General features: G+C 56.7%; 10 protein-coding genes across 10 annotated transcripts; 4 read left to right on the top strand and 6 right to left on the bottom strand.

Annotated features, from left to right (window-relative positions):
* Positions 1-28: 28 nt before the first annotated feature.
* On the bottom strand, positions 29-1,865 carry BCV69DRAFT_279767 (hypothetical protein). Its single transcript, XM_025491366.1, has 4 exons — positions 1,476-1,865; positions 601-1,394; positions 487-520; positions 29-409 (listed from the first exon to the last, which is right to left on the bottom strand). Exons 1-4 carry the CDS (start codon positions 1,800-1,802, stop codon positions 134-136), a joined length of 1,431 nt encoding a protein of 476 aa, XP_025351018.1. The 5' UTR covers positions 1,803-1,865; the 3' UTR covers positions 29-133.
* Positions 1,866-2,081: 216 nt separating this feature from the next.
* On the top strand, positions 2,082-6,627 carry BCV69DRAFT_296168 (hypothetical protein; the record flags this gene model as incomplete). Its single annotated transcript, XM_025493977.1, has 3 exons — positions 2,082-2,824; positions 2,897-3,946; positions 4,014-6,627. 3 exons carry the CDS (start codon positions 2,082-2,084, stop codon positions 6,625-6,627), a joined length of 4,407 nt encoding a protein of 1,468 aa, XP_025351017.1.
* A 73-nt stretch (positions 6,628-6,700) lies between these two features.
* On the bottom strand, positions 6,701-7,201 carry BCV69DRAFT_302411 (cytochrome b5; the record flags this gene model as incomplete). Its single annotated transcript, XM_025494638.1, has 2 exons — positions 6,701-6,827; positions 6,908-7,201. 2 exons carry the CDS (start codon positions 7,199-7,201, stop codon positions 6,774-6,776), a joined length of 348 nt encoding a protein of 115 aa, XP_025351016.1. The 3' UTR covers positions 6,701-6,773.
* Positions 7,202-7,381: 180 nt separating this feature from the next.
* BCV69DRAFT_279765 (hypothetical protein) lies at positions 7,382-9,583 on the top strand. Its single transcript, XM_025491365.1, has 3 exons — positions 7,382-7,857; positions 7,951-8,125; positions 8,216-9,583. Exons 1-3 carry the CDS (start codon positions 7,547-7,549, stop codon positions 9,506-9,508), a joined length of 1,779 nt encoding a protein of 592 aa, XP_025351015.1. The 5' UTR covers positions 7,382-7,546; the 3' UTR covers positions 9,509-9,583.
* A 299-nt stretch (positions 9,584-9,882) lies between these two features.
* On the bottom strand, positions 9,883-14,131 carry BCV69DRAFT_296165 (hypothetical protein; the record flags this gene model as incomplete). The annotated part of the gene is made up of 3 exons (XM_025493976.1): positions 9,883-12,702; positions 12,782-13,492; positions 13,598-14,131. 3 exons carry the CDS (start codon positions 14,129-14,131, stop codon positions 9,883-9,885), a joined length of 4,065 nt encoding a protein of 1,354 aa, XP_025351014.1.
* An 827-nt stretch (positions 14,132-14,958) lies between these two features.
* Positions 14,959-17,924, bottom strand: BCV69DRAFT_279763 (protein phosphatase 2A regulatory B subunit). The gene is made up of 2 exons (XM_025491364.1): positions 17,862-17,924; positions 14,959-17,632 (listed from the first exon to the last, which is right to left on the bottom strand). The coding sequence occupies exons 1-2, from the start codon at positions 17,883-17,885 to the stop codon at positions 15,341-15,343; spliced, it is 2,316 nt and encodes a 771-aa protein (XP_025351013.1). The 5' UTR covers positions 17,886-17,924; the 3' UTR covers positions 14,959-15,340.
* A 1,100-nt stretch (positions 17,925-19,024) lies between these two features.
* Positions 19,025-20,646, top strand: BCV69DRAFT_279761 (hypothetical protein). The gene has a single exon (XM_025491363.1). It carries the CDS (start codon positions 19,050-19,052, stop codon positions 20,280-20,282), a length of 1,233 nt encoding a protein of 410 aa, XP_025351012.1. The 5' UTR covers positions 19,025-19,049; the 3' UTR covers positions 20,283-20,646.
* A 151-nt stretch (positions 20,647-20,797) lies between these two features.
* BCV69DRAFT_309714 (apses-domain-containing protein) lies at positions 20,798-23,517 on the bottom strand. The gene is made up of 4 exons (XM_025494738.1): positions 23,335-23,517; positions 23,193-23,237; positions 22,914-23,070; positions 20,798-22,833 (listed from the first exon to the last, which is right to left on the bottom strand). Exons 1-4 carry the CDS (start codon positions 23,368-23,370, stop codon positions 20,951-20,953), a joined length of 2,121 nt encoding a protein of 706 aa, XP_025351011.1. The 5' UTR covers positions 23,371-23,517; the 3' UTR covers positions 20,798-20,950.
* A 293-nt stretch (positions 23,518-23,810) lies between these two features.
* BCV69DRAFT_296161 (hypothetical protein) lies at positions 23,811-24,317 on the top strand (the record flags this gene model as incomplete). The annotated part of the gene is made up of 2 exons (XM_025493975.1): positions 23,811-23,891; positions 23,994-24,317. The coding sequence occupies 2 exons, from the start codon at positions 23,811-23,813 to the stop codon at positions 24,315-24,317; spliced, it is 405 nt and encodes a 134-aa protein (XP_025351010.1).
* Positions 24,318-24,399: 82 nt separating this feature from the next.
* Positions 24,400-26,446, bottom strand: BCV69DRAFT_291810 (hypothetical protein). Its single transcript, XM_025493769.1, has 4 exons — positions 26,367-26,446; positions 26,185-26,294; positions 25,435-26,104; positions 24,400-25,359 (listed from the first exon to the last, which is right to left on the bottom strand). The coding sequence occupies exons 1-4, from the start codon at positions 26,396-26,398 to the stop codon at positions 24,486-24,488; spliced, it is 1,686 nt and encodes a 561-aa protein (XP_025351009.1). The 5' UTR covers positions 26,399-26,446; the 3' UTR covers positions 24,400-24,485.
* Positions 26,447-26,460: the final 14 nt, after the last annotated feature.

The following is a 26,460-nucleotide window of genomic DNA, read 5'->3' as shown; positions in this document are numbered from 1 at the left end:
GAGTCCGCTCAGAAGGTCAGGCTGCAAGAGCGTGGGAACATGGGTATACATTGCAAGTTAGGTTCAACAACACCACAAGGGAGGGCCAAGCCAAGTGGAGAAGGCCATAGTCCTTTGCCGAGCTTGCTTGCCTTCACACATCCTTCTTGAGCTCTGCAGTCAAGTCCTGGCCCTCCGGTACCTCTTCCCGCTCCGCCTCTTCACTGCCTCGCCGGCTGACAGGAGCGCTAGCAGCCGTCAGAGGGACAGCAGGTGTGGAGGCACCATTCGTAGTAACACCTGAGGCCACGCCTGAGCCGTGCTGGGCGTCCAGAGCCGAACTGACTTCGCGCGCCGCGTCCAGCTCGCGTTGAAGCGCCTGTAGCTCCTTTTCGAACCGACGGCCCCACACTTCGACGTAGTACGACGCCTGAGGGAGCAAATGTGGGAGAATGTCAGCCAACGCTACTCTCTTATTGCCGAACTCGGGCCTTCCCGATGACTCACCCCGTTCCAGACGCTCATAGTCAATATGAAGATGCTGTAACACAGGTAGGAAGAGGGTGAACATCAGACACTGTGAGCATCGTATATCTCCACCTCGACGCCTTGCGTGCTCACAGAAAGACCGCTGAGGCTCTGGCAGAGCGATAGAACAGCAGGGGTGCTGGCAAAGTGCATACGATGCTATACGTGAGCTGCAGCGCCATGAAGGCGGGTTCTCGCAGCGGAGCAGGCACTTTTCCAAGGAGGTTGGCCACAGCGCCTTTGCCTTTGCTGAGTGTCGAGTAGGAGTTGATCCTCTCCCCCGATGCAATTTTCTTTCCTTTTCCAATTCCGATGAAGATGTAGTAGACCCACTGCCAGACAGCGTAGAAGACAAGATTGAAGAGAAAGGCAGTCCATCCGTTGAGTTTTGTGAGATTCTTCATGGCCGGATAGCGAGCTTCGGCGTAGTCGCGTGGCATGAAATGGCGGATCGTGGTGAACACGAAGGGCGGGTAGAGATGGATGAAGGTCGAGGTGACCTTCTCGATGGAGTGAAAGACGAGACTATTCCGCCAGGTCACTACGCTCCATGCCAGTGGCCCATGAGCTGCGCAGTAGACGACGGTGAAGAGGAAGGGCGAGTCGGGTACAATCCATAGATAGGTGAGGACGGCCACGTTCGCTGCGTAGCAGAAGTCGAACAGAAAGTAGTGCCACTTGAGCCGTGTATAGCTATAGATGCGCAGCGGCAGGAATAGTGAACACTGTAGAGTGTATACGAAGGGTACCCACTCCGGTCGGAAGGCGAAGATGAGGGAGCTAGCAACGAGATTCATGACCCCGATGAGGAAGGAGACCTTGTCTCGTAGCCGGACGGTCTTTGCATCCGTCCATCGCGTCTGGAGTCGATCGACTCGTTCAGACACCTACAATCGCCAAAAGAAGTAGCGGACATCGTCAATTTCGATTAAATAGACCACGCAACCACGGCAGCAGCTTCCACTCACTTTGCTGCGCAGCCGCTTCAGCTCTTTCTCCATGCTCTTGATCTCTTGTTTGCTCCTTGCTCGCTTGACCAAGTCCTCTCTTCTCAGCCTGGCCCGCACCTTCACATCGTTCACGTACGGTCGCACTCTGCGCTCTGCCCAATCCAGGCGCGGATTGACATAGGTCTCGAGAAGATCCGCTAGTGGCATCCCTGATGGGGCAGATAGTAGTAGGTCTGGCCCATCAAGAACCTCTGCGGAAGAGTAGGCAGAGCCATAGCTATTGGCGCGACTGAGTGTGGGCGGAGTGGGCCGATAAGACCCAGACGAGGAAGACTCCGGGCTCATGGCGGTCAGGGGGGCTATGAAAAGAGTATTGATGGCAGGATGGCAGGATGGATGTTGCACCAGATGCAGCCGCCGTGATGGTCGAGTGGAGAGGAGCTGCAGCCTTTGACTTCCCGCGCGTGTCGGGGCCACTTCCGTTGGGTGATGGTTGATGGTCCTGGTGATGGTCTCTACCCACTACAATACACCACACCAATCGCAAGCTTGGCTGCCAAAGGACGCTCGACGATGGCTTGATGAGACTATCAGAGTCTGCTCGCTTCCCTTTCCCTCACAGTGATGGCTTCTTCGTCGTCATCAGCTGCCTCCAGCAGCGTGGGCATCACTTATACCTCGACGGCCGACTTTGTAGACTCGCCCCTGTGCTCCCACTTTCTCGCCTCCCTGTCGTCCCAGCTACCGCTACGAAATGTTCCATATGCCAGCACCAGCGCTAGTGCGGGTAGTGCCAGCTCTATCACAAGTCTCAACGTACGGCTGGACCCGTTTGCAGACTACCTGCTCAAAGCCAAGCACAAGCCCGAGACCAGACACCTGGTCCAAGCCAATCTTCTGGAGAGGCCTTTCGTCCACCTCTTCATCGTAGCCACTACAGACAGCGATGCTTATCGGACGCACATACGGTCAGAGATCCGGTCCTGGCTCAATGCACTCAAAGATACACCCAGTCTGAGCGCCGTATCAAAGAGCAGCGCCGCAGAAGAAGGAGCTCATGCAGTCAAAGACAAAGATGAGGATGGGATGCCCGAGTACTTGATCGTCTATGTGACGCCGCCTGCTGGCTATATTCCCCCGATACCTGGGAGGTCAGCATCCCCGGGCTACTTTGGAGCCCCAGCGTCGACCGCCTCGCCGACAGGAACTCCAGGCACGCCGAAGAGTCCTGAGGTCGCCGCCCCGGCGCCCAAGACTGGCATGGGAAGGTTCCTAAGTTCGGCCAGTAGCACCTCGAGTAAAGATGCCACAGGAGGCGTACTAGACAAGTTGCGTACCGACTTCGGAGGTGGTAAGAAGGCAGACAGGTGTGTACCGACGTGTTGAGCTCCATCAGCCAACTTCCGAAACGATACTGAACGAGACGCTCTCCCGTTCAGGCTCATCCATATATCTCGGCTGCCGCCTCCCTCAGGCTCCGGCGGGCCTCCTGCCCAGTCCATCGACCCTACAATCTTCTCGGATTTGCTGACGTCTTTCAAGTCCTCCATCTCCGCTGTCCTTGCCGCGTCTGTGAGAGGGCAGCAAGAAGAGAGTGCCAAGCTCAAGTCACTGAGAAAGGTCCGCGGTTGGAACCCGGTGGGTGTCTTCGGCAAGCTCGAATGCCTGGGCAATACGTTCGAGAGCGTCGGTCTGTTTGACGAGGCCTTGTCCTGCTTCGAAGAACTTGACCTGCTCTACAAGGACTGTTTGCGGGAAGGAGAACTCACCTTCTTTCCCTCAATTACGCCAACCTCATTGAGTCAAGGTGAGGACTCACAATCGATTCTGCTACCGACCGCAAAGCCATATCGGGAGATGATTCTACACAACGGCGCTAGTCTCTGGGACCTCAAGATTTACCTACTCTCACGGCGGCTGACCCTACTCAGCAAGACTGGGCGAGGACTAGCCATCATGAAGGAGACCATTCACTGGATTGCCGAGGTTACTGTGTTGGTCAAGGACGAGGACCTTCCTCCCCACTGCCTCTCGGCTTTCATCTTCTCGGTCTGCCTCGATATTCTACATCACTGCATGCTGCTGTTTCTGTCGCCCTCGGGCGTCCTCGCAACACCCACTCCTCCTACCTCGATTGACGGGGCACTGACGTCCTCTCAAGACAAATTCGACCAATTGCCCGCGTCCTTCCATTCTGCAAGCTCAGATTTACTACTACTCGCTGTGCGGCAGCTGGAGAGAATGGGTACCAGATTCGGGTATCTCGCCCCGGTCCAGCCCTTCGTCGAAGGTGTTGAGCTTCATACTCTCTCCAAGACTCGAGAGATGACGGGCATCACAAAGCCAGAGCTGATAGCGGCTGTCGAGGACGAGGCTCACTTCGATGCATTCTATATCAAGACTGCAGAGCGCACATTACAGGGGCTCATCAAGGGGAATCGCGAAAGGCAACGAAGAGACTTGAGGGCTAGGCTTGTTGGGCTTCATATGTAAGTACTGATGTGACTCGACGTTTTGAAAAGGAAGCTGACCAGCTTCTTTTCTTTTGTATGATAGGCAACGCGGCAAGTTCGAGGAATCCCACCGCATGTATACCATTCTCCTCGAGGAGCACGCAGAACACAGTGGCAAGTGGAATAGTCTCGAGAGGATACTGCTTCAAAGGCAGCTCGAATGCCATTCCAAGCTCGACATGCCGAAGAGCAGACAGTGGGTTGCCGCTGTCGTCAGTCTCTTACGGTGTATGCCAGCCCATTCGATTCGCCCTGGAGAGGACCACACAGACAAGGCTATCGATACACCCGACCCGTGGAGCAGCGAGTCCGCCTTGTTCGAGATGCTAAGGGTAGCTTCCCTCTCCTTCGAAAAGGAGGTTCCGGTATCGGGATTTGCGAAGCTCTCTGTCATACCTGCAAAGCACAGAGCGCTCAAGCTAGATCGCCAGGATGGGGCTACTCTAGCTGTCGCCGTCTTCTCATCACTCCGATGCGAGCTTGCTGTCGAAGATGTCAGGCTATGCTTGAGCGGTGGCAAGTCGCACAGGGAGCAATTCTGGCTGACCAGCGGCAAGACCACAATTCGCCCTGGGCGCAACGAACTCATGCTTCGGACATTCTCGTATGCTCCTGGCCGCTACGTCCTCGATGTCAGTCAGATCCGTTTTGGCCGAATTGTCTATCAATATGTTGCGCCAAAGAACCTCGCTGCCAATGGCGCCATTTCAACCTCGTCCTCATCTTCGAGCGCGGCCGATCCAATGGTCCTCACGATTCCTCAAGACGGCCAGGCAATTGACGCATTGCTCGATCAGCCGAGAAGAATAGCTCTGGATCAACCGCGATGTGCAGACCTGATCATCAAGACCGGCAGAAACACCTTAGAGAAAGCAGTGATACGCTTGACTCACCTCGCAGACGGCAGGCCCTTCATGGGTTTTGGTGCCGGGGATATCTTGGAAGAGGATCCTGACATCGGCATTGAGTCGACCGAAGACGGTCTTGGCATCGAGCTCAAGAACATTAAAGCCGGACAAGTGTTGACGCTGCGCTTCCCTCTCGATGAGACGCCCCCGTCTGATGGCTCCGCAATGCCTCTTGTCGTCGACTTTGAGTATCTGAACCCACCGGTGAAGTCCGATGATCCAAAGCAGATCCAGCCAAAGCGGAGCTTCCGCAAACGTCTTGACCTTCACACTGCTTTGCCCCTTGGTGTTAATGTGCAAGACTTCTTCAAGCATGGGTCTCTCCTGAGCAAATTCTCCATTAGTACTGGCAGCGCTGGCACATTGAGGCTGAGGGAGGCTTCCTTGCGGCATGCAGACGAAGAGGAGAGAACAACTGAGGACGGCTACCAGATCATTGTACCCGGAGGAGTTCGACCGACTGTCATCACACCGAGACAACCGGCAGCATACGTCTTCAAGCTGAGACGTGCTCGGAGTCAGAAGAGTGGTCAACCGAAGGGGCCGCCAGCGACTGGCAACTTGAGGCTGAGGCTCACCTACCGAACCCTCCACGAGGATGCTCGAATGCTGATCCTACGCATCCTTCGAAGAGTCATCTCAGCTTCGAGCTCTACCCCTCTACCCCAAGGGACTCAGCCCCTCCTCGAACAAGCCATCACGAGTGTGCTGGACGATCGGATAGACATTCCAGTGTACGCACTCACTGGGGCAATCCGCCTCGTACAGCCTGCCGATGTCAAGATGTGGCACGGGTTCTGCGAGGGCTGGGGTCTTCTTCGTGCTTCTGTCACGACGAAGCAGGTGGTCAAGATTGTGCAGCAGACGCTCAAGGAGGCGACTCTCTGTGGGCCAGAGAACACGATGGCGGACGATGGCGACGAGGGTGTAGAAACAAATTGGCGTGTGCTGGAGATCCCAGTCGAGGTGCCGAAGATGGACATCGTCAATCGTGTCACGCTCAAGCTGGATCAGGCCCCCTCGTCGATGCCACATGTGGTAGGTAAGCCCATCGGGGTCACCATTTCCATCAAGAGCACTTTTACCTGGGGCGCTCGCCAAGTGAGTGACGGGGCGAGCACATCCGTGCAAGAGAGCGGAGCGCCAGTCTCCCCCTCTGCAAGTCTTGCCCCCGCAAGTCTGGGTGTAAAGGGCAAGGGTGCGCGTTCAGCCGCTGCCTCGTCCATAGGAGACTTCGAGACCGACGCAGGCTCCGTCTTCCAAGACGCTGCGTCGGATGTCACTGCTACTGGTGAAGGCAAGCCCAATGCCAATTCTTCTTCGATGAATGGAGCAGATCGCAAAGCCACGCAGCGGATGTGCTACGAGGTGCAAGCCGACTTTGAGAATTGGCTCGTCAGCGGAGATAAGCGATCAGTATGGGATGTGGAGCTCCCTACGAGTCGTGCTGGGCAGGACAAGGACAAGGAGGAGCAGCACTTCAGAGTTACCTTGGTCCCACTCAGGTCAGGCTCACTGACGATGCCGACCGTCGCCGTGTGGCCTCTGCCCACAGGTCCGCAGACAATCTCTTCGTCCTTTGCCCATCGTCTACCAGGTCAGCAGGAGGGTGGTGCGGAGGTGGACCGGGAGGCAAGTCGTCGCTTGCCTAGCTGCGAGACGTACGTTGGGAATGTGGCACAGAGGGTGGAAGTGTACCCTAGTATGGGCAGGGGAGGAGGGGAGACTTTCTGGGTACCCGAGGGGTGAGGAAGAGAGAGCTGAGCGGCAGAGCTTCGAACTCTTACTGGAATGGACATGAAATCATACAACCTGCCTATGCCTGTGCGTGTGACTGAATGCAATGTATATGAGAGGAGGCCCAGTCGCAATCTTTGGAAGTCTACATCTCCTGCTCAATTGTCTACCAGTCGCCCGACGATGTTGTACCTCTTGGTGTAGTAAGCGACCTGATGATGAGAAGAAGCATGGGCGTCAGTCTTCCCTCTCCTCTCCTCCACCTGTATTCCTCTGTTCACCATCCACTCACCCAGTCATCCAAGACCTTCAAGTGCTTCTCATCCAACTCGGAGTAGTCCGCAATTGCATCCTCTGGCTTCAAGCTACTCAATCCCAATCCTTTACTTCCATCTTTTCCAGCAAATATGTGGTATCCTTTTCCAGGGAGATACATTTCCCTCTTTGCAGAAACGTCAAAGATTTGACCCTTGATGCAGACATAGACGGGTTTGGAATCGTCGGATCCGTCGTATTGGGCGAGTTCGCTGGAGGTAAAGGGGTCGTCCTTTGGTGGATGGGTGGGAGAGGTGGTGGGTTGCATCATCTTGGGCGTGTGGTGACGTGTGGTGGATGGTGACGAGTACGGCGCAACGATGGACGATGATCGTCGCCCATCTTTGCTCATCGCCCGCCTGCCCGAGGCCGAGGCCGTGGAGCGTGGCTTGGTCTCGCTGGGGCCACCCAGGGCCAAGGCGCGTCTCTCAAAGTCGCTGCACGTCCTTCCTGTACTTCCGCGGTTGGCCCCTACCAGTACTGACAAGAGGATACCACCACTGCCATACTCACCTTGGGCGATCACATGGTAGAGGCTGCGTAGATCATCTCTCTCTCTCCTCCAGAAGGGACACGTCCTCAAGCGAAGCGAGGTGCAACCCAACCCAGCGCAGCCATGGCCCTGCGTTCACCACCAACCGCCTCACTCCTCTCAAGCCTGTCCGCCTCACTACTCGTCCCCCTCTCCCTCTCCCTCCTCGCCCTTCCCGCCCTCTTCCGACTGCACTGGCTCCCTCTTAATGTCATCCCTTCAAGTCATGCTCTGCTTCATTTTGATGAGACGTTACAAGGATTGCTGCCCACAATCGGCTTCGCGGTACTCACCTTCTTTGGCACACTTGTGGTAGTGGGCGCTTGTAGGGAGACCTTCCAGCAAAGGGGCTTCTCGGGGAGGGACTTGCTCAAGCCAGGATCGACGCACAAGGTGTGAGTGTAGACGTGAATGACAGAGGGCTAGCGTCTCAAGAGCGAGTCCAGTCAAGCTGACTTCCAGTCTCCTACCTTTTCCTCCTCCTCCAGCCCGGAATCGCAAGGCCTCCCAGCATGCTGCGTCTACCTCCTGGCACTCTTCTGCTTCATCCCTTTTCGATACTACCTAGGGTCAGAAGGCAAGGAACAGTCACCGCAGACGACAAGTGAGAATGGAGGCTGGTCGGGTGATATGACTGGACGTCAAGGGTTCCCGCATCACGAGGTCAGTAGAGGAGGGTGGAGGCAGTAATGAGGTAGCAATGCCGATGGAACTAATCTTACATTGCGTCAACCGCCTTTCGACCCCTCGCAGCTAGCAACGTACCTCTCTGCGCTGCTGTCCCTGCTCAGCTCACTCATCCTGGGCTTCTGCGACGACGTCTTCGATATCCGCTGGCGCTTCAAGATGCCTATCCCTATCATCTCCTCCATCCCCATGCTTCTAGTCTACTACGCCGGCCGGGGCGGTACAGGGCTCGTCGTACCCGGCTGGCCAGGTTGGTTGCGCACCGCCGTTGGCTCTCGCGTGGTGGATCTCGGTCTCTTCTACTACGTGTACATGGCTCTCCTGTCCGTCTTCTGTACACACTCCATCAATATCCTCGCGGGCATCAACGGAGTAGAGGTAGGCCAAGCACTGATCATCGCCTTTAGTCTATGTCTAAACGATGCGCTCTACCTACCCTTCACCTCTGCCCTCCTCTCCAAAGAGAAGACTGCCGACATCTACTGGCTCTCCTCTGTCAATCCCATCCAAAATGAGCTAGTAGGGCGACACCTCTTCTCCCTCAGTCTTATGCTGCCCCTAGTGGGGACCTGCGCAGGCCTACTAGCCTGGAATCGTCACCCCTCCCTCGTCTTCGTAGGCGATACCTTTTGCTATTTCGCAGGTCAAGCCCTAGCCTGCGCCGGTGTACTGGGACACTTTTCCAAGACCCTCCTACTGTTCTTCCTTCCGCAAGTGTTCAATTTCCTACTCAGCTGTCCACAACTCTTTGGATTCGTGCCATGTCCAAGACATCGTGTCCCTGGCGTGCACGCGGAGACGGGCGGGCTGTACCCCTCTGTTGCTGTCTTTTCCAGCAGGAAGAGGATAGGAACACTTGGGACAGGGATGCTGCTGATCCTCGAGGGACTGGGGTTGGTAAAGTTGTTCAGAGAGGGGGAAATGCGGAAAGTGGAAACGCGGTTAGCGTCAGAGGGCAAAGGGTTCCGTCAGGGAAAGGGACAGGGACAGGAGCAAGGGAAAGGGCAAGGGCAAGGCAGTCGTCGTATCGTGGGCACCACGAACCTCACTCTTCTCAACTCCCTCTTAGTGCTCAAAGGTGCTCGTACACCACTCGAGCACGTACTAAATGAGTTGCGCAAGAGCGAAGTCGCCACCTCTAGCACCAGCACCACCACCTCCTCCTCCTCCTCCCCCGGCGGCAGTCAAGTTGCTCTCCTGCCTATCCCTCCCCCCTCCTCCTCGGCCACTGGAAATGGTAGCGTGCACATCGACGAGCCCCGTCTCTGGCGATTGGCAATGGGTACTCAGCTAGCGGGGAGCGCGCTGGCGTTTGCGGTGCGGTATTGGGCTGCGGCAATTGTTTTTCCGGATCAATGAGGAGGAGTTCGAGAGAGGGAAGGGGGGAGGGGAGCAGGAGAGGGAGGGAAGAAGAGGGTGAGGGGCAAAACAGGGGGTATGGGCAGTCGCGGCGGTTGAACATACGAAGCTTCAATACGAACAGGGACAGATTGCGTGTGTGTGAAAATGTGTGTGCGTTCAATTGATTTGGATTGACTGAGTAGAGGAGTGGATGAAACCCTCGACGCGCTCGTGAGCGCTGCGGTGCAAGCAAGAGGGGGTTTGGAAGCAGAGAAAGACCTGGCATCGCATCGTATTCACCCCATGAGCAACTCCGCATCCTGTCATTGTCCCCCTTGCTCCTCATCGTCATAGTCCGCTCCTACTACCAACTCGGCTCGCCCCCTCTTGCTCTACTTTCTCTTCCCACCCTTCTTGACCACTTGCTGAAACCCATTCTGTCCCTTTGCAGAAGCAGCAGACGTTCCTCCAGTCATGGAAGAAGCATTCGTCGGACTGCGATTCCCCAAAGAAGATGTTCCTCCTGCTCCTCCTCCACCATTTCCATTGAGCGCTCCTCCGCCTGCCATCTTTCTTCCACCTGCTGTGCCAGTGCTACTTCCAGCACTGCCACCAGCACCAGCACCAGCACCAGCACCTACGTCTCCCCTAAATCCGGCATCCATCTTCCTCTTTGCTACAAAGTCATTTGCGACTCTGCGTCCATCGAGTGTAGAGCTATTGGCGTAGATGGAGTCGGCAATGATCTCTACTACGTCCTGCGATGGGTCCAAGGGGAAGGAGAGGAGCATCTCGATGAAGTCGTCCACTTTGACATTGAGACCCTTGAGCTGCTCGTGGCAGTAGCGGATGAATTCGGGAGAGGGAGCTGCGGGACTAGAATTGGAAGGGGAAGGGGCGGCAGCGGCATTCTTGCGAGTCGCGGGAGGCTTGGCGGGGATAGAAGAGGGAGTGCTGATGCCATTGGTGGATGAAGCGGGGGCGGTACCAGAGGCACCCCAAGCTCCAGCTACGCCGGGAATCTTGACCGAGCTGGCCGTCTTCTTGCCGGAAGCTCCAACGATTGTAGGACGTGCAGGAATAGAAGCTGGCGTAGGCGCAGCAGCGGTAGCGGTAGGCGCAGGCGTGCTAGCCTTGCCTCCAGCTCCAACTACGCTCCATCCGCTGGCAGCAGCAGCAGCGGCAGAGGTAGGTGCGGCAGTCTGGCGTGTAGCCGACTCCAGGTAAGCCTTTCGAGCAGCGGCATTCTGTGCCTGCTTGAGCTGCTGAGCGTTCTGAGCTCGCTTGCGCTCCTCTTCCTGAATCTCAGTGAGCGTCTTCTTGGGAGTACCTGCAGCTTTGCCAGCAGCCGTGTCGGTCCAAGCTGCAGGCTGCTGAGCAGCCGCGGCAGTGGAAGCAGCAGCGTCGGCCTTTGCAGTAGCCGAAGATGGAATGCTGGCCAGTCCCCAACTCATCGTCGAAGGCAGAGCGCTAGAGTCAGAGCCCGTATTGGCACTGTTTGCTCGACGTTGAGCGGCTGCTGCCCTCTCAGCGGCTCGCCGCGCCTCGGCTTGACGAGCCTCAGCTTCCTGAATCTCTCGCAAGCTCTTGGCAGCATTCTCTGACCCTTTGTCCTGATTTTGAGTAGATGCCTGCTGAGCCCAGGGAGCGGCTTTGGCAGGAGCAGGAGTACCACTGTTACCACTTTGCGCAGAACCTGAAAGGAAGCTGCTGAGGGGAGCTTCAGATCCGGCTTGAGCAGTGGCCGTACCTGCCTTTCGGAACTGGTCAGCTCCAACAACCCTGACGTTGCCGCCAGCGGCGCTGCGAATGGCAGCAGTAGAGCCAGTCTGGGGCGAGGGTGCAGCAGCGGACTTGCCGGCTCCTCGTGCCTGTTGGAAGTCATTGTCTTGCATCCCAACAGACTGGGTCATATCGGGCTCAGTGGCAAACTCGACGGCAGAGGGTGATTGAGGCCACTCATGCTCGGGAGCAGGATCTTCAGGTTGCGGGGTAGCTGGGCGCAGCGCAGGCGCAGGCGCAGGCGCTGCGACTGCTGGCTGCTCTTCTGGACTCTTGCTCTTGCTTTCAGGAACAGTGGCCTTGGTCTGTACCACGGGGCTTCGAGATCGAACAGGAGTGCCAATTGGTTGAACTTCACTAGCTGCAGCTCCGGCATCAGCACCAGTGCCCCATGGAGCCGTCTGCTGACTGTCAGCTGCACGCGCCTCTGTCGCATTCTCGGCTGGCTGAGCCCAGAGCGTTTGATTGCCTGCCCAAGGCTGCTGCTGCTGCTGTTGCTGCTGAGGTGCAGGTGACCAGCCGCCAACGAATGGGTCAATCGCGGGGAACTCGCCGAAGCTCAGTCCACGGGCACCACCAGCAGGGGCTGATTGCTGCATCTGTTGAGACTGCTGCTCGCGCTGGCGATGTTCTTCCATCTCCCTGTGTCTGATCATGGCAAGATATTCCTCTTGCTGCCGCAGCTTGGCATCAAATCCACCGTCACCACCTGCAGCACCACCGAGCGACCCAGCATAGGGCAAGAAGGGTGAGCTACCGAAAGCGCCACCGGCTGTGTCAAAGGGCGAAGAGATGTAACCTGGATGCTGCTGCTGCTGCTGCTGCTGGGGCGCTGCTGCTTGCCAAGATCCATCTCCATTCCAACCGTTGTTACTCTGCTGTGGTGACTTGTGTCCTAGAAAGGGCGACGATCCGCCAGCGTGCAGAGATGAAAGCAGCTCATTGACTTGCTGAGGACGAGGTGGCGATGGGCGACTCATTGAAGGAGGCGGGACCAAGAACGGCTGCGGGTTGTGCCCACCAGCGGCAATGACATCGATGAGGCGATGGAACTCCGGCTCCTCTTCTGCTCGAATCATGAGGTCGTCGTTGAAATAGCTTTGTTGATACCAGTCCTGCATCAGAGCTGCGGAGAACGGCCCTTGTACCTGGCCAGAAGGATCTCGATATAGCCAATTCTGAGTCTCCGCAGACCAAGGCGCAGTAGTGGCTGGTGGCTGTATTTGCTGTTGGGAAGGCGTGGAATTGGTGGCTGACTCCTGGCTAACCTTGAGAGCACCTAGAGCCGATGAAGCGTCCTCGACACGCACATCCTCCTTGGTCGCTGCCTCTTCCACCACTGGCTGCTCCCCATTCACACCGGTACCAGAGGCAGAGCTGGACGAAGGGCGCCATCCTTCCGATGCTGGGTGACTGGCCATTCGCTCGCGCTAGAAGGTCGGAGAGTGATGGCTGTCGGTCAGTGTCTGAACATGCAGGGTCTTAACGATCATCAAAGGTCCTACTCACCTTTCTCTCATACGCTGCAAATTTGCCAAAGCCTGCACTGCCGTCAGCAGGAGGCCCAATGGGACCTTCTCCTGGGGCCCTCTCACGTCTCCTCGCACTCGACCAAGATGCCGAGGCGGGGGTTCCAGCCGACCTCGACCCACCCTGATCCCCTGCTTCAGGCGGAGATGTCAGACCTTCCAAGCTTGGCTTCTCCTTGAACCCAGAAGAAGAGACTTCTCCTGGCTCAGAAGCGTCTGCTGAGGACGAGAGATTTCTGTTGCCCCCTCTTCTCTCCCATAACGTCTCCTCCTCGACTGGGGCAGAAGGTAGTGATGGCGCTGGCGGTGCCGCTGCTCCAGTTGTACCTGACGTAGAATGCTTGCGAGGCTCCCCACTGGCCAGCCTTACATCCCCACTTTCCTTGCGTCTACGCTCCGGAGGCACCACACCCGACAACACTCCGCCTTGAATTCCACTGAAACGTTCGCGAGGGAGGGTAGGTGAAGGAGCCGTCGCACCGCCAAAATGACCGCTGCTGTTTGCTCGCTGGAAGAGACCGGGACGATGTTGATCAGCCTCACGATCTCGAGACACCGATGTACCACGAGCATTGAGACCCCGTGGTGGTTCCGAAGCAGGCATTGCAGGAGACATCATTGCGTTTGCTTCGTGTGTACTGAGCGAGCGCCTTGAGTTCGAATCCCGTTCTCGTTCTCGCTCGGGGAACAGCTGAGGTGAAAAGGAGGCAAAATAGAGAGGGTCAGCCTCGAGGACTTTGACGAGTGCGAGCTCACCGGACACGTTTGCGACTACATGCGTCGTATCTTGACTTACCTTCCTTCTCCCTTGCGATCCACCACCAGTACCAGAGCTGGGAGCAGCAGTGCTGGCATCTCCTCCACCCGCGCCACCAGCCGCCTCACTAGTTGGGCTCAAAGCTCCTCTAGATCCTTCCTTTGACGAATACAAGCTCAGTAGCTGTTGATGGTGATGAAGTGCAGCAGCAGCCGCCGCACTACTACTGCCATTAGTAGCACTTGGCCCAGTCCCTCCAGGCGTAGAGGTACTACGATCAGCCCCAGCCCCACCGGCAGCGGCTGCCGCAAAAGAGAAGCTTCCAGGTGAAGGAGCTGCCGTGGGGGTACTGACTGGTGTGGGTACACCACCTGAAGAATGAGACTGCATTGCTCCCAAACCTGGTACGTGATTACGACGAGAGCTGAGAGAAGGAGCGGCGCCAGTAGTGGGTGTAGTAGCAGAGGGGGTCTGCTGTTGCTGCTGTTGCTGTCCACCATTGGACTGCTTTGATGCATTTGAAGGTCCCTTTCGCATCCATTCTGGTCCGAATTGAAGGGAAGAGGTAGTCATTGTATATGAGAGCGGTGGTGTTAAAGGCGAGTTGCAATGTTTGCAAGAAGTGAACGGAGCGGGATGAGCTTGGACGTGAGTCTAAAAAAGAAGGGCAAGGCTGCTGATGGCCAGTGGTACAGGACGATAATGCCGATGGTGATGTATTTGCGGTAGCGAAGAACGATGTGAACTTCCAGCTGATACTGATTGTGTGTCTTTTGAGAGGTTGAGCGATGCTACTTTGGCAAAGGGGAGGTGATCTTTGAGAAGCAGTGGGAAGAGATGATGAGAGGAAAAGAGGAAGATTCAAAAAAAGTCCATGCGTGGCCGCCCTCTTCAGCCGCTTGACTCTCCCTCGCCTCCCCCACCCGTCGCTGTCCACTTGTGCCTATGCACCTGCGAGATACCCACAGCGTATTGCTACTCACCTCTCACTGAAGTGCTTGTCTGCCAAAGATGTGCAGTGTGAAGCTCAATGGAGAATGATGACTTACCATCAGCTTGTCTCAGAGCAACCACGACGCGCGGCTAGAGCGGTCAGTACACGCCCATTGGCCAGAGCGCGGAGCAGGCAGCAGGAAGTGAGTGAGTGGCCTGCCCCACGAGCGCCAGTGCGTCCCCGTCTCGGCGCCAAAGGCATCGATCCAGACAGGTCAATCTTCTGGCACAGCCCGCTTCTCGTGCTCTACCCCTAGGCGAGCTGTTCGATCTGATCTGACCAAGGTGTAGTAGAGCAATCAAATTGCTACTCCGTTGGGCAGCTCAAGGACGAGACTGTGCAAGCAAATGCCGAGAATAGGGAGATACGCGACGAGCACACTACACGCATCAGAAAGGCAAAGACAAAGGCAAGGGCGGCGAGAAAATGATTCGGGATGAATTTCAGATTTGGTAACAAAGGTGGCTAGGGCGAGCCAGCTGCTGCGTCGAGTCGCCGAGCCTACAAATGGTGAAAGGGGTTGAGGGGTGGGGAAAAGAGGGCCTAGATGGCGTGATTGAGGACCCCTGGGGACAGAGGACGGAGAGGAGTGGGGATGGGAGGCCGAAGGCGTGTATCTGCTATCTGGTGAATAGAGGAGGGGATCTTGCATTTGCTGGTACTTGAAGGCGCAAGTGATAGTCGTATCAGTAGATTGACGTCCAAGCAATCGCAGTAGACGCCGACGCGTGGTAGCCTGCAGAGGAGTCTTCGGTGCACCACTCCCAACGCGTGTCGCCCACACTGTTCTACGATCCGCTACCGCCAGGCGTGCCCTCCTCGAGACCCTTGTGTGCAGCCAGCTCCGAGAGCACTGTCGGGTCCATGGGAATTGTCGATTTCCTTCTCACATGTGGGCTCTCCTTACCGCCGACAGCGTTCCTCGCCGTCTCTGGGAACCTCTTCATGTCGTCAATGGCATCTTGTTGGCTCCCACGCGAAGCGGCGCTCCCTGCCCCCGATTCGTCCATTGCGCCTCCTTCGGCATCGTCTGCCTCTTCGAAGGAGCCTACCGACATGTCCCCATTTGACTGCTCGGTAGCCAGCGCTCCTGCCTCTGGGTCCAGGAAATTGCCGCCAGCAGTGAGGTCGCCAAGGGAGTCCAAGGAGTCTGTATCGGACATCGTCTCGGCGCGAGGCGGAGCAGCTTCGTCCTCTAGCAACGTCTTGGGTGGGGCAGCTCCGATGATCTTGCTTTGTGCCAAGGCGCTCTCGCGTAGCCTCCTCCACGCCTCATCCCGATCACGAAGCTTTTGCCGATCTGTCTGCCGTTGCTGTTTGAAGTCATTTGTGCACACATCGAATAGACCCGGATTGATCTCCATGAACAGCTTCAAAGCATTGTAGATCAAACCGTGAATGGTCCTGTTCCAGTGTGCCTTGGAGTTCTGATATAGTGCCGGGAAGACAATGGGCAACACCACCTGGATGTTCTCGCCCATTAGATTCACAATATACTCATTGTTCCAGAAGTAAAGAGCACGCTCTGCTACCTGGAAGTGCTGAGAGTTGATGCATCGCTGCAGTTGCTGGAAGAGAGGCACCTCGATCTTGACAAATTCCGTAGGCTCAATGACGTCGAGGATTTCCTCCACCTCGTTCAGGAACATGACCTCCTTGGGAGAGTTTACCTTTGGCCAATACCGTAGCAGACCAAGCAGTACCTCTTCTGTGAGAGCAGAGTCTTTTTCGAGGAACTGGACTACGCAGTATGCGAGTTGCGGGTGGTAAAGGGCCAAGCTCTTGACCTTGTGGAGGGGGATGAGGACTCTTGTCAGGAACGTCTTGTGCTCTTCTTTGAGTGGCAGAGCAAATCCATTGATGATCGATCCGAGGATCTCAAGGAGCTCAGCAATACCATTGTGCCTTTCTGACTCGTAGATGAATTGGAAGAACACATTGTTCATGGAGCGACGGATGAATGCTCGCAGGTTAAGGAACTTGCCATAGATACGATGCAGAGTCGTCTTGAGGAAATCTCTTTCGCGAGGGTCTTCGCTGTCGAAAAGTTCTAGCAGTTGCAGAACAAAGTGCTGATCGATGTACTTCTTTGCCATGTTTGTGTTGAAGTCTGGGCTCTCTACGAACCTCAGGAAGAATTCATAGACAATCTGCAAATGCGGCCATGCCAGCTCCAGAACCGGCTCGTCCTCTTCAGGGTCAAAAGCGTCGCCCTGAGGGTTGACGGGGGGTGGTATCGATCGGAACAGGTTGGTAGCGAACATATTGACCACCTCGGGGTAGATCTGCTCGGTAATGACCCCTCGTTGACTTGTGATGTAGTCCAGCATCTCATGCAACGTCTGAGCCTTGATCTGCTTGCCCTTGAGATCGGAGCTAGCGTCGTTGAAGTCGAAGACGACACCACACTGCCTCAATTTCCTCACAAACAGCTCTGGTCGATCCGCCGGCACGACTTCGTTGAAGTTGGGAAGCTTTTCCAACTCGACTTTTTCTGTGACGTGGAAGCGAGAACTCCTTTGCTTCCTGGGCGGTGTCTTGGCATTGATGGGAATAGTGTCTTTGGGTCCTTGACGCAGTCGATTCAGTGAGCCCGCCTTGGGAGGGTTGGCGGTTTCTGTGGTAGTGAGACCAGGAGCAGTCTGCACGCCTATGCCACCCGCACCCATGGTTTGAGGCTGAGCATGCAGACCACCAGCAGCGGCAATGTTGGCGCTGGCTGGCGGAAGTGAAGTGGAAGGCGAGCCTTGCGAGGCATCGTGAGAGATCGTGTCCGAGACGAATACCACGGGCGGTGCTGGGGAAGTCTTGTCGGCCAATGGTTGAGCACCTCTTCTTTCTGGAGTGCTGTTTGTCCCACTGCCCGCTGCCGTGGCGCTACTCCTATTGGGCTGTGCACTGGTTCCACTGCTGCCTGCCAGTGATGTGCTAGATGATGCTGGGGAAGAGGCGTTGCCTCCTGATGAAGACTTGAGTGAGCCGGAAAAGGCCGGATTCGAGGGGACCGAGCCCCCCTTTGACGAAGCTGGTCCGCTACCCGACTTGCCGTTCGTATCGCTCGACTTCGACCGAGACAGGTTCTGCAAGGGGTGTGAGAAAGCGACGTGGGGTAGAGGTCAGCGACGAGTCTCTTCGATCGGCGCACCTAACATCAGCTGGCACTGGAGCTGGTCTTGAGAAGAGGCACGTCCCGTGACCATGCCGCCTCCTTCTTCTCCTTCTGTCATGACCCGTCCCTGGTCCCTGATACGACATCGACGGGCTTCTCCCTGACCATTGACCACGATGCCCATCTGATTGACCACTCACCATTGCCTTTTTAAGGCCCTTCATGATGACTGCGTGTCTGGGTAGCCTCCCTTGCGAATACGATAGTAGAGGAAGAGGGAGGGTATGAAAGCTGGCCCAGCGATAGCTTTGAGGGCTATCGAGTCTAGGGGACGTGGGCAGTCAGACAAGAAGGCTGGACTCTCTGCGTCTGAGTAGGGTCCGATGCGACGAGGGACTGCAGAACAGATGAACCTCGGAGCGGGAGGGGTGACTATGCAGAGATGTTCTGCCTGTGCGGCGTATAAAGGGGGCGCGTTGCTGACAACGATGTCAGCTCTTCAAAAAGAGAGGGGGACGCGCTTGGCCGATGTGCGAGGTGCGCTGGGTGATGGTATCCGTGGGAAGGTTGAAGAGGAGTTGAGGAATACCGTGGGGCGCGTGGTGGTGGAGCTCTGAGTCAGCGCTGTAGGAAAAGGAGAAGGGGGAGGGGGGGGAAGACAGGGTCGTGTGCGAGGGAGTGTGTGGGATCTGTTGACGTTGACGTATGAGTGATTGAATGACCCTGACGTGGTTGGTAGGACCGTGGAGTGAAGGTAGGATGTGAGGGCACACGGGTCAGAGGGAGGGGCGATGGTGGGGAGGAGGTGTTGTGCGGGCGAGGAGTGATTGGCGTGGGTGGCTCTGGTGGCTGGCCTGCTGCCCGGTGCCTCGGCTACGCCTTGCCTCCGCCCACCACCCAGGCCTGGCCGTGGCGCGCCGGGCGGGGCGGAGCAGAGGGCCACGGGTGCTGGCAGGAAGGACAAGCAACCAATGCACACTCTCACACACACAGAGCAGCCAGGCAGGCAGGCAGGCAGGTCATAGCATGGCCATCGGCGTACGTGCCTCTTGCGGGAATGCTGGCGCGTACCGCAGAATGAGAACAAGAGGACAGTGCAGCGCAGTCACTCGAGGTCATCAGGGGATCTCGCCTTGCACGTCGTCCGTCCAGCTGGCGGTCCCGCGGCGCCTCTTGTCCCTTTGGTAGCCGCCCGCGTGTGTAGTGTCTGCGCCTCGGAACCGCGACGGAAGCAGGCAGGCAGCGCCCCTCTTTGCTGTTTGTTGCAGCGGGGGGGGGGGAGCCACACACCCAAGTCGACTCCAGCCAGCATATATTCCAACCAACACCCCAACCCATCTCTTGTCTTACATCGCACTGCCAGAAGAGTCAGAGCGTGTACCAGCAGGATGACCCTTTCCATCTGGGTCCCCGTAGGCTACATTGGCGCCCTCGTCCTCTCCCTCTCCCTCTTCTCCTCGGTGTATCGAAAGCGCTCTGCCCGCAACGCCGCCAAGGGGTCCGAGGAACCATGGCACCCAGAGGGACATCCTGAGCGAGACGTGTATCAGAGTCTCATCGCCGCTTCCACTTCGGGAGTAGAGCTGCCAGATCACCTTCTCAAGGCTGCTTTGCTCAACAGAGCCATGACGGATGTGAAGCGCATCATTCAGATGAGAGACGACAAGCAGGCTCTCGCCGTGCTCCTCCAAAAGGGCAGCGTGGGGGATGCCACAATGACCAGATTCGCCCTCGCAGAAAAGGAGCTAGAGGCAGAGATCCTCGATGTAGTCAGTGAAGCCAATACTTTCAGGGAAGGATGGGGCCAGCTCATCTTCCCTACTGCATCGGAAATGGTCACACACAAGAAGCACAAGGAAGCCTACTACTCGATTCCCGAGGAGAGGAACAAGCAGATTGCGTTACTCAAAGCACAGAACAAGCCTATTCCGAAACCAACCATCGAACTGCCCCCATTGTTTACACCGCCAGGGACACAGGTGAAAGTGCATGCACAACAGCCACCACAGGGACAGGGACAAGGTCCTCCAGGAGCAGTAGGACCGGCAGGGGTACCTCTCCCCCCAGGCATGTCGCCTGCTCAAATGCAGCAGATCATTCAAGCGCAGAGGGCCGCCAGGAGTCAACAATTGGGTCAAGCACCACCAGGGCAAGGGAACGCTGCAGCTGCTGTAGGGCCTCAACCCCATGGTCCACCACGGCCGCCTACTGGACCTGCTGCTGAAAAGACGAATGGAGGAATGTCGACTCCGCCCGTGGTAAAGTCGGGAGAGGGAGACGCAACAGGTACACCAGCGGCGACAGCGACAATAGCAACAGCAAGCGCTCCACCCCTCACACCTTCATCAAAGGGCAACAGTAACAGTACCACTAACGGCTCTGCTACTGCTCCTTCAACTCCAGCAGCAGGAGAAGACTCAACAGCAGCCATCGGCTCAGAGTCTTTTGACTCGACGCTGGACGACGATGATGATGATGACGAGGGTGGTGATTCGGGAGAAGAGGGTTCAGCGCCTGCAGGTACGGCTAGTCCGGGCGGAGGCGGAGGAGGAGGAGGAGGAGCCAATCGGGCCCAGAGGCGGCAGAATAAGAAGAAGCAAAAGAAGGGTGGGAAAAAGTGAGCAAGCCACAGGCACGGTAGAGATGCGGACGGGCAGGGGTGGATGTTTGAAAGTGGATAGGGGTTAGAGAAAGAGATGATTCAGCCAGGCAGAGCTGAAGTGGAATGAAGTCACAGGTCAGGAAGAGGCAATCCTGCCAGCTTTCTGTTACCTCCTCGCACTAGCATGTCTCTCTCTCTCTCTCCTTACTCTCCTCCTGTAACCCCACCCCCTCCCCTTCCTCATGAACCTTTCTCCTTCTGCATCCTCCCACACCCCAAACTCACAAAATTTCATACATTTTCACTTTCAGTCCATTGCAAAAGTTCTTCTTCTTCTTCTTCGATGATCACTTCCATTTCCACTTCATTAGCAACTCACCCCCCATCCCTCCTCATATCGTCTGATCTGAGCGAAAGTGCGAGAGAAAATGACGGAGTAGACGCGACTGGACGCAGACTAGACTAGATTAGACTAGACGCGACTGGACGCAGACGCAGACGCAGACGCAGACGCAGAACCAAGAAGCGCAAAGAGGCCAAGGAGCGGTAAGCAGTCTACTTTTGGTACGATACATTGGACAAAAGGGACGTGTGGGTGAGGTGACATGGCGTAGGCCGGGCAAGACGGACAAGTGGATTAGGGAGAGCACGAAACGGCTCTTTTTAATGTAGAGCAGGAGAGCATCTTCAATGAGCAACGGCGGCTCCAGGTGGACCTCCAGCACCATTGGGCACAGCAGAAGGAGCTCCTGCCATGAGCCTCTGTCCTGCCGCTAGGCCTCCCGCACCATTGCCCACCCCTGCACCGCCACCCCCAGTCGGCCCACCCGCCTTTGCTTCCTCCTCGAGTAAATCGCACAATGCGCTGACCACCGCGTCTACCTGATCCTGGTTGATTCCGCCCACCCCGCCGGCAATCAAGCGACGGTAGGCTGCCATTGTCTTTCCTGTTCCTTGCTCCCTGGCTGTACTGATGAACTTTTCTAGGAGCTCTCCCCGCTCCTGCTTGAGCTTGGCAACCTCTTCGCGCAACTTTTCCAGATCTGCATCCACGTCCGAGGAAGAAGTTGGTGCAAGGAGCGTCTTGGATAGCGAAGTGGAACTGTCATTCGCGTCGCTCGTCTCGAGGAGCTCCCCTTCGGATAGTCCAGCATCACGGCGAGCGCGCTTGACACCGTCCTGGACAATCTTCCAATCTGCTTCCATTTCCTCGCGTGAGCGCTTCTGCAGACCCACTCGCAGAGCACGCTCCACGTCGTCCTGCGCTCGCTGCTCGGCTTCCGAGGCGGCGGCTTGCGCAATGAGTCCGTCGTACGTCTTTGTGCCTTCGGCAATCTCGCCCTGGATCTGCAGGAGCAGACCCTGCGCTTGTGAGAGACGCTTCTCTACTGTAGACACCTCGGAGTCATAGCTGTCTGCGAGAGAATGCAGCAGATTAGTCATGAGAGCTACAGCTCGCCCACCTGCGCGCTGGCCTGCTTCGCTGGTGTGGAGCGTTGAGGAAGAGGCCAGAGCTGGTGTACCGTCTGCACCTCGAGTCGGGCTCGCTCTAAACCTCTCATCTTCGACGATGTAGTCTTCTGCATTCTTGTTCTCCTTGTTACGGATCTTGGGGTCGGCGCCGTGCTCTAGTAGCAGGCGAGTCAGACGCTTAGACCGAGCTCGAGCTGCCATTGTCAAAGGCGTCTCACCTTCGTCGTCACGGAAGTTGAGGATGTCAGCCAGTTGCGAGCCATACTCTGCCAGTCGATTGATCATAGTTTCCATGTAGTACCTGGCGGCATTCGCCTTGTTCCGGCTCAGCGCCAGATCAACGACGTGATGGAAGACGGTCCTGTCGTTGCGGTCGATATTCAGGATACTGCGATGCAGCAGCTCAAAGAGCTCAGGGAACTTGCGCAGGTCGTAGTTGTTGGAGAACATGGCCGCCCGCATCAGAGCGGTCTGACCGTTTGCATTGACGCGGAAGACGTCTGCTCCTGCAGAGAGAAGAAGCTTCACGACTCGGACCCTGCCCATCGCACAAGCCCAATGCAAGGCAGTGTGCTCATCGTCGTCAATACTCATATTAGCGTCAAAGTCCGCTGGTGGGTTGATGAGCAGCGAGGGTACTGTAGTGCTCTCGGAGATGAAGTAGTCCAGAATTAGTTCGGAATACCTTGCAGCCGAGTCTTGTCCATTCTGATCGTAAATTTCGACTCCATAGGCGTCCGTGTAACCATTGAGGCCTCTGTCATCAAAGACATCTGGCACCTGACCGCGTTCGCGTGTGATGATGGGGCTAGGGGTGCGGGAAGAGCTACTGACGTCGGAGAGGGCAGGGCTTATGCTACGCTCGGTCCCATCTCCCATGCCTGATCCAAGGGAGCCTGAGTCTATGCTAGTCCCACGTCGAGCCCGCTCTAGAACCGGGTTGGGCTTTTTGCTTCTGCTCGAGGCGGCTACGATGTGCTTCGGCGCGGGTGGAGGTGACTCGGCAGAGGGAACGTATGAAGTCAGAGGGTCGAAGAGGTTGGACATGTTGTAGTTCCTGGCCAGCTCAATAGCAGCCGGGAGCGGGATCCATGTACCTGAGAAAGACAGTAAGGAAGTTGCTTTCAACATCCATTGCTGCTGATGTCTGCTGCTAAAGCTCGTCCCGCCTACTCACCTTGGTACTTTCCGTAGCCTCCCTGCACCTTCTCATGGTCTCCCTTTTGGACATCTCGTTCCAGAACGCGTGTCCTCTGAGGCTTGTCCAGTCCGACGACCTTGAGAATGTGTGTAGCATTGATCCATCCATCTGCCCTCCTTCTCATCACCGCGACCTGTGGGTGTGGCCAAAGTAGGAGGAATGACGTGGTGATAAAGCAGTGCAGGCGAGGGACTGAGTTAGTATCAGAGGGTAGGGCTGTGATAGTGGAGCAAGGTCAGTGCGTGTCCTACTCACACCCTTGATGATGCATTCGTATACTGGCACACCACTATAGGTAGCCTATGGGAAGAGGATGTGAGGGACACGAGGTGCGGCGCGCGGGTCAGTACGAGGGGGGAAAGATACGCCGGAGTGGAGCTGATGCAGGAAGACTCACCTTGAAGATCATGCCTTCCTTCTTTGCGGCAGCCATGGCTGTCTATGGTCTGAGCCAGCTAGGGCTATGTAGCTATCGTGTTAGTGGAGAGGTGCACCACGGCGGCAGTGATGAGCAGCAAGGAGTGTAGTGCGAAGAGTGCAGACTGAGGCGACGTGAAGGATGTGGGGGGGATGACTTGGTAGCAGGTGGGTGAGCGGGGCCCAGTCAGTCAGTCAGTCCCTGCGTGGAGCGTGTGAGTGAGAGCAACGCGCAAAAGCCAAATGGACGTCGCCTCGCGTCGGCTGAGCCTCAATCTTCCACGCCTGCTCGCCTTCCGATCCGACTTACCCCACTCCAACCTACAGAGATATACACAAGCTCACAGCCCGCTGTTGTACTCTATACCACTTGCGCTGCAGTGATTCCCCCCACCTCTCTTGTCTTCGCCTGGTTGATGACACCGAGGTAACATTACCATCCAGCGTCCCGCTCCAATGTCCACTTCGGCAAGCTCGACGCTCGAGCGGCAGAATGACGATGTCCTCGAGGGGCTCCTAGGCAAGGTCAAGCAATTGGTAAGTCACTGCTCAGCTCGTGTGGGAGAGGTCAGAGCTGCGATTGAGGAGAGGTCAAGAGCTCATAGCCTCTTCTCATACTCCCTACTATGCCACGCATAGCGAGGCGTTACCACGGACATCTACGACGATGCGGAAGCCCAGCGTGGCATCTTAGACAATACCGTGAGTCACGCCTTTTCTCCCGTCCTCCTCCCCTCAAAGAGTGTCCAAGGCCTAGTACTGACAGGAACAGCTTCCTTGAACACGTCTCACAACTCTCCCTCTGCAAAGTCACACCTCTTCGACGTCTTCGGCAACCGTCTGCGAGCAACTTCGAATCGCTTCTCACATACCATCGTCCAAGGCTCAAGACACAATCGCCTCACACTGTACATCGTCGGAGGATTCGTCGCACTCTTCATCCTCTACCGGCTCCTCTTCTAATGAGCTCAGACGCAGCTCGCAGACCGAATCGGTCGTGGGGCCGATAGTCGGATGCGGAGATGGACGGAAATGTACTAATAGGAGCATCCGTGGCATTGCGAAATGGTATATACACTAGTAATGAAGCGGCACTTTAAAGGGGAGGAGATGAACCTCCCATTGGGCTGTCTACGAGGTTGCGGCTGCGGCCGCTGCCGCTGCTGCCGCCAAAGCCTCCATGTCCAAGACTCTCAACTCCTCCTCTCTCATCCTCCTCCAATTCTCAAGCCAGCCCATGACCCTTTTGCTCCCTTCGGCTCCATCAATGTCCCTCATCACTTTGCCCCATACGGCATATCCGTCCAGCATGCCCTGGATGCACGATGCGAGCTGGTGCGTGGGCGAGAGGTTCAAAGAGGCAAGAAAGGTCAGGACATCGGGGGGAGGCGTTGGACCTGCCTCGCTATTGAAGCTAGTGCCATCCACTCCTGTTACGCCTTGCGATGGATCGGTCGAAGAGGGAGATCGAAGAGAGGCTGCGCCGAATGAGCTCGAGGCAAGTCCGGGCAGTCCCTTGGCGGGGTAGGGGGTGGAAGATGCGGGAGTATTACGACCAAGAGGGTTACCGCTGCTGCTAGGCTCCCGCGAGAGAGGCGCTCCCGGCCGAGGTGGCAGGTGACCTGGCCTGGGAGGTAGGCCATGAGGGAGCCTAGAGTTCCCTGACTGCGTAGCGTAAGGACTGCTGGAATGGGATGAAGTGATTCCCGGTCTGCCAAAGCTCGACGTGGAAGCTGTTGCAGCATTCTTCGCCGCACTGCTTGCTTCTGGTGTCGACTCGTCCAGCTTAACCTTCTTGGCCGAATGCTCTTCCTCCATCTCCTTGCGCTTGACTTCTTCCGCCCACAATTTCCTTCTCTCTTCCATCCGCTTGACGCTGGCCAGCATCTTCTCTCTGCTGGTCTCATGCAGGACCAAGGCGAGGTAGAGAGCTGAGAGGGCCAGTACGTATGGAGGATACAGAAGGTGGAGCGGAGAATGCCGATACGTGTCGTTGAGCAAGAACCTGCAGATATTAAGGTATGTCGTCGCAGATCAGCTCCTTGTCCCGCTTCTTGGTTCAACACCGCGACAGACTCACCATGCCATCTGAACCACACCATCGTCGATCTCCTCTGCTCTTGCAACCGGCAGACCATAATCGCCAGCAGTCATTGCCTTTCTTGCCGCTGCCTCCTCTGCTTTTGCTCTGTCCTGCTCCTCTGAGACACCTCCTTTTCCCACGTCAGCCTGGCTTAGCGAGGCCATGTCAAAGTTCGGTTGACCAAGTTTGCTAGAGCCTACGCCTAAAGCTTCAGCTTGCGCTCCTAGTCCAGCTTGTCCCCGAGAGCCCAGTGTTGCGCCTCCCTTTGCCGCCTTGGTCTTCGCCTCTGCCTCCGACTTCTCTAGCGCAGTCTTACCCGCTGCACCGACAATGGCCATCAAGGGCCGGTAAGGGTGATGCAGTATCAGATGATAATCTAGGTCTCGCAGGAGGTAGAACTCCATCTCTGCCAACCCTGTGGCGGAAGTGGGGAAGGATGAGTGGCCGTACTCTGTCCAGGCGCGGGCAGCCTCAACGATGACGCTTCTGACGTGAAGAGGCGTCTCTTCAACCTTGGAGGCCACGTAGAGACAGGCAGTCGCTACCATGCACGGGTCCGTGTTGCAGTAGGCGTTAGGAGGGACAGAGTAGAAGCGATGGAAGAAGACTGTGGCTGTCGCTGTGACTCTTTGGCGTAGTCCGAATCGCTTGGCTAGTTGAGAGATCGCTGATTGAACGAGAGCAAGACCGGCAGCGTGAGTCTGTAGTGCTTCTCTGAATGATTCTCCACAGACGAGCTATACTCACCATTGGCCATCCATATGGTGACTGCTGCCACCCGCTCCTCGCTGCCGGCATACCGGATATCCTCGAGGCGCGAGAGCTTGAGCTCGTATGGGCTCAGTAGCCAGTGGTTCCTGCCGGAGATGACGATGGCATCGTCAGACGTGCGCCCGTCTGAGCCAGGTTCCCACATCCTCCATACTCACGCCTGCGATGACCTCCAATAGTCTGCGGCCATCGTCTCTCCTCTTGGTCGACGTCGCTGGTGGGGGTGTTGGGAGGAGGTGTCTTGTGCATCTC

The sequence above is a fragment of the Pseudomicrostroma glucosiphilum genome (genome assembly GCF_003144135.1).
Source record: "Pseudomicrostroma glucosiphilum strain MCA 4718 unplaced genomic scaffold BCV69scaffold_1, whole genome shotgun sequence".
NCBI lineage: Eukaryota > Fungi > Basidiomycota > Exobasidiomycetes > Microstromatales > Microstromataceae > Microstroma > Microstroma glucosiphilum.
Note: the sequence above shows the minus strand (reverse complement) of the source record. Positions and strands in the feature narration are given on the sequence as shown.